The 5057-nt window shown below is 35.8% G+C and overlaps 1 protein-coding gene across 1 annotated transcript; it reads left to right on the top strand.

Moving 5' to 3' along the window:
• Positions 1-3465: 3465 nt before the first annotated feature.
• Positions 3466-4736, top strand: LOC133288711 (small ribosomal subunit protein eS27y-like). The gene is made up of 4 exons (XM_061486532.1): positions 3466-3622; positions 3981-4082; positions 4233-4261; positions 4375-4736. Exons 1-4 carry the CDS (start codon positions 3620-3622, stop codon positions 4499-4501), a joined length of 261 nt encoding a protein of 86 aa, XP_061342516.1. The 5' UTR covers positions 3466-3619; the 3' UTR covers positions 4502-4736.
• The last annotated feature ends 321 nt before the right edge of the window (positions 4737-5057 follow it).

Here is a 5057-nt window from a genome sequence, read left to right as displayed (position 1 = left end):
CCATTAAGGAGATCCACTAGGAAAAGGAGAAATGCAATTCCGGATGATTATATTGTGTTTCTTCAAGAGCATGAAAATATTTTAAGCTTGAAGGAAGATGATCCAATCAACTTCCAACAAGTCTTAGAAAGCTCTAATGCTCATAAATGGATTGATGCCATGAAAGATGAGATGCAATCTATGAAAGATAACGACGTTTGGGATCTTATTGAGTTGCCTAAAGGTGCGAAACCCATTGGTTGTAAATGGATATTTAAAACCAAAAGGTATTCAATTGGCAACATCGAAAGATATAAGGCACGTCTAGTTGCTAGAGGTTTCACTCAGAAAGAAGGCATAGACTATAAAGAGACTTTCTCTCCGGTTTCTACGAAGGACTCTTTTAGGACAATAATGGCGCTTGTGGCTCATTTGGATTTGGAGCTACATCAGATGGACATAAAGACAACGTTTCTCAATGGCAACATTGATGAGACAATTTATATGGTGCAACCAGAAAACTTTGTATTGGGAGATTCAAAGTCTATGGTTTGCAAATTGAAAAAGTCCATCTATGGCCTTAAGCAAGCTTCTCGTCAATGGTACCACAAATTCCATCAGGTTATTATCTCTTATGGCTTTGAGGTGAACTTAGTGGAAGATTGTGTGTATCACAAGTTCAGTGGGAGTAAATTCATATTCCTGATACTATATGTTGATGATATCTTACTTGCCAGTAGCGATATAGGCTTATTGCATGAAACCAAGAATCTTCTCACTAAAGATTTTGAGATGAAGGACCTTGGTGATGCATCTTTTGTCTTAGGAATACAGATACTTCGAGATCGCGCTCAAGGTATCCTACGGTTATCACAAAAGGCCTACATTGAAAAGATTTTGGATAGATTTGGCATGAAGGATTGTACGTCAGGAGATACGCCCATATCTAGGGGAGACAAGTTTAGTCTTGCCCAATGCCCTAAAGGCAAGCTTGAGATGATAGAAATGACAAAGGTACCTTATGCTTCGGCAATAGGAAGCCTTATGTATGCCCAGGTTTGTACTCGCCCTGATATAACATTTATAGTGGGAGTGTTAGGAAGATACTTGAGCAATCCTGGAATGGATCATTGGAAAGCAGCCAAGAGGGTTATGCGGTATTTAAAGAGAACTAAAGATTATATGCTTACATATCAGAGGTCAGATCAATTAGAGATCGTCGGATATACTGACTCTGATTTTGCTGGATGCCAAGATAGTAAAAGATCCACATCAGGTTATGTCTACATGTTGGCTGGAGGAGCTATTTCTTGGAAGAGTGTAAAACAAACACTCGTAGCTTCCTCTACTATGGCCGCTAAATTTGTAGCTTGTTTTGAGGCATCCAACCATGGGGTATGGCTGCGAAACTTTGTCACAGGGCTGCATATAGTGAGTGGTGTTGAAAGGCCACTGAAGATTTATTGTGACAACAGGTCAGCAGTGTTGTACTCCAACAACAGAAGCTCTTCAAAATCGAAGCACATTGATATAAAGTTTCTGGTTGTTAAAGAAAGAGTTCAGAGTGGTCAGATTTCCATAGAACACATAAGGACGAACTCCATGCTTGCGGACCCGCTTACTAAAGGCTTAGTGCTTAAGGTCTTTCACGAGCATACTGCTCATATGGGTGTTGTTTTGTTCGATGACACTACAGTTTAGTGGGAGTTCTTTATGTTGGTGTTCTATGTAAATAAATAAATGAAATATTCTTATGTTTGTTTTCTGCAGAATAAAGAATTCAATGATATTTTCCCTCTGAATGTATTATATTTTGTGCTTGTGTTTCTGCTTTGTGTATGCAGAAAATTTAGGATTGATCTCATAAAGATTAAAGTAGGACCAGTTGGAAATAGGCATGGTAAGATCACATTGCATGTAATTTCCATGCCACTCATCCATACTTGATCTATGTCATTGAATATATTGGTGCGATGACCATGGAAGGTTTAGTTACGCTTGAAAGTGACAAAAGCCGCCATGATCTCATATTGATATAGGAGGTGGACCAGATTGTATCTAAGGAGGAATCTAAAGAAAAATAGCATATAGTTGCGCACTAAAGATATACGATATAATTATCTCAAGTTAATATGTGGCCCAAGTGGGAGATTGTTAGGAAATTATAATTTTCTAATAATTATTGTGGGTCACATATTATATTAATAATTATATTGTGCTATTTATATATATTGGGTAAATTAAAGTGATCAGTTAAATATTCCCAAATAGATTCCTAAGTGAGTATGGGCTGAATGAGTGGATACCGGTGTTGGGCCAACTAGGTATAATGGGAGCTTATTGGCCCAACAATAAAGATAAAAACACTATAAAGGGTTATGGTCCCCAATACGTCAAATGAACAACCCTAGTTTCTCTTCCCCATCAAGAGAGAGACGACACACTAAGGAATTTGGTTTTAGGGTGATTTGACTGAGGAAAACTACAAACCCCAAGAGACAAGATCAAAGTTATTCCGCTGCAATGGAGACAGGTGATAGTTATCACCATAAGGTTTAGAGGAATTCAAAATTCCAAGAGGAGGGAGATGGTCCAGAGGGAGGAGTGTGTTTGGAAGGGAGGTAGCATGGAGATATATTGGGTATCCAATATTGGTATCCTATCCTGTTGAATCCTAACCCAGCTCCCCCAATAGGATAAGAAATCATGTATTAGATAGGATAAAATGAGACAATAAGATAAGCTAATCATATTCTATTGACCCACCAAACAAGAGATAAACGTAGGATATGATAAGTTATTCTATCATATCTTCTTATCAGGTGCTCCAAAACATGCCCTTAAAGTCTTAATCTTAGACCCCCAAACAAAATTGTCTCTGGTAAAAGATACATGTGATAGGTATTTTGTTAAAATTATAAAAAAAACTAACAAAATTTCTAAAATATATTTAATTAATTTTTTAAATCGACATAATTTTGAAATTGCTAAAAATAACTTTACTTTCCCATAATAAATAAAAAAATTGCAGATTGATGTGGCAACTATAATAGCTAAAACTGAATATTTTTTTAGATTTTTCAGGATTCTTGGAAAACTGAATTTTTTTAGATTTTTAATTTTTGGATATTATCTTAAATTGAATATTTTCATTATATTTTTAAAAATCGAGATCCCCGAATAATAAAAAATTTCGCTTCTATCACACGCCCATGTGCGTAAAGCGCAAGCAAAAGAATCTCATGCAGCAAATCACATGATATTATTATGATCTCTTTTCTTGGGTGACAAGAAGTCAAGAACCATACTTCTGAAGTATTAATACTATATGTAGACCTAAAATTTCAAAATTGATTTTATGGTTATTATTTTTAGAATTTATTTATTTTAAAGCACTCAACTTTATCTCAGTCTCAGATTTAGAAAATCATATATTAAAAAAATTAATTATAACAACAGATCCAGCACAGCCTTTTGGGCCGGGCCAGAAAACCCTTTTTTTATAAAATCTCAATGTATTCTCTTTCTCCCGCCGCCATTACATTGTGTGTGTTTCTTCTCTAATATCTGCTTCAGCCGCTGCCAAATTTCTAGGGTTTTTTGAGAGGGTTTTTGAACTGCTCCAAAATCTTCTGCCAACATGGTGAGTACCTCGTACCTCGTATCAGATCTGATTTTGTTTTTCCTATGTTTCGTCTCGTGTTTTTTCATCTTCTATCTGTCTATGTTTTGTTAGTTGAAGAAACCTGATTAGGAAGAAAGTAACAGATCATCTATGTATATTTTTATATTTTCCTTTGTAATGGTAAATTTTCTAGCTGCGTTTCGTTGAGGAAATGGATGTAATCGATGTTCTCTGTGATGATGCGTTTCCTTTGTTTGTTGTTTGAGAAGATGTGATGTTCTGAGTTTTGTGTTTTGAGTTTCAGCCCTCTTATGCTGTGAGAGAGTCTCTAGGGTTTCCTGTATTACAGTCATTTCTTTGTTTGTGGATTGAGTAGGTTCTTCAGAATGATATTGATTTGCTAAATCCACCAGCTGAGTTGGAGAAGACAAAGCACAAACTCAAGCGTCTTGTTCAGTCTCCAAACTCTTTTTTCATGGTATTATATACGTGTTTTCATTCTCTTTTTTATTATCCTTCTTTCATTTGTAGCTGAAATTTCACTCAATTCAATGGGAGAGTTATTTTTCGAGTTTTAATTATTTGTCTAATTAGTTTTGTTTCCTTGTTTTTTTCTCTGTTGTTGCAGGATGTTAAGTGCCAAGGTTGCTTCAATATGTAAGTTGGATTCTATTTTTGTTTTTGTTGATTTTGATTTGAAACTGTACTGGTTCTAAATAGCTTGAGTGGTTTGAAATTGACTGTGTGCTTTTCTTTTTCCTTGGATGCAGAACCACTGTCTTTAGCCACTCTCAGACAGTCGTGGTATGCGGCAACTGCCAGACTGTCTTGTGCCAGCCGACAGGCGGGCGGGCAAGGCTAACCGAGGGTTGCTCCTTTAGGAAGAAAGGAGACTAAATGGTGTGTCATCTTTTCTTTGTTCATGATTGGAGAGTTTCAGTTGTTAGGCTTAAGATGGAATCAGTTCCTTGTCTTGTTTTAATTATGATATAGTAATTTTGTTAAATTGTAAGACTTGTTCCCAATGATCTTATCCGAGACTTAATGATACCACCTAATCTTGCATTTCTCATTTTCTCTTCACTGCGGTGCATATGTTTATGGGAGATATTTACTTCTATAATATGTTGCTAACTGTTGATTTGTATGTTTCTTCAATATGATGTTCATTTGTTCTTTGTGATATATGCCTGTGTGCTTGGTGTGTTTGGTTTTCTTTTTTCTACTGGGATTGTCTTTTTTGGTCTGTGGAGCTCCTGTACTTATTAATTCTATGATTAAGCATGTATATACTCCCTGAGTTTAAGTTTTGTTCCTTTTTAAAGTAATCCATTCATTTGGGTGATGAAGTTTTTTTTTATTTGCACTCCAGCAATATCAGTTTTCTTTGGATTGTTGGTGTTGTTTTTTATTTTTGCAACAATGATGGGTTTGCTTTTGATAATGCGCCTAA

The sequence above is a fragment of the Gastrolobium bilobum genome, unplaced genomic scaffold, assembly GCF_033153095.1.
Source record: "Gastrolobium bilobum isolate Gb01-03AN ecotype WA unplaced genomic scaffold, APGP_CSIRO_Gbil_v1 utg11930, whole genome shotgun sequence".
Classification (NCBI taxonomy): Eukaryota; Viridiplantae; Streptophyta; class Magnoliopsida; order Fabales; family Fabaceae; genus Gastrolobium; species Gastrolobium bilobum.
This window is presented reverse-complemented; position numbering and strand designations above follow the sequence as displayed.

What these genes read in the sequence shown, in the direction of transcription:
- LOC133288711 (XM_061486532.1), top strand. An exon ending in CTCCAAACTCTTTTTTCATG is followed by an intron (nt 4,083 to 4,232) that starts GTATTATATACG and finishes CTGTTGTTGCAG; the next exon opens with GATGTTAAGTGCCAAGGTTG. An exon ending in TGCCAAGGTTGCTTCAATAT is followed by an intron (nt 4,262 to 4,374) that starts GTAAGTTGGATT and finishes CCTTGGATGCAG; the next exon opens with AACCACTGTCTTTAGCCACT.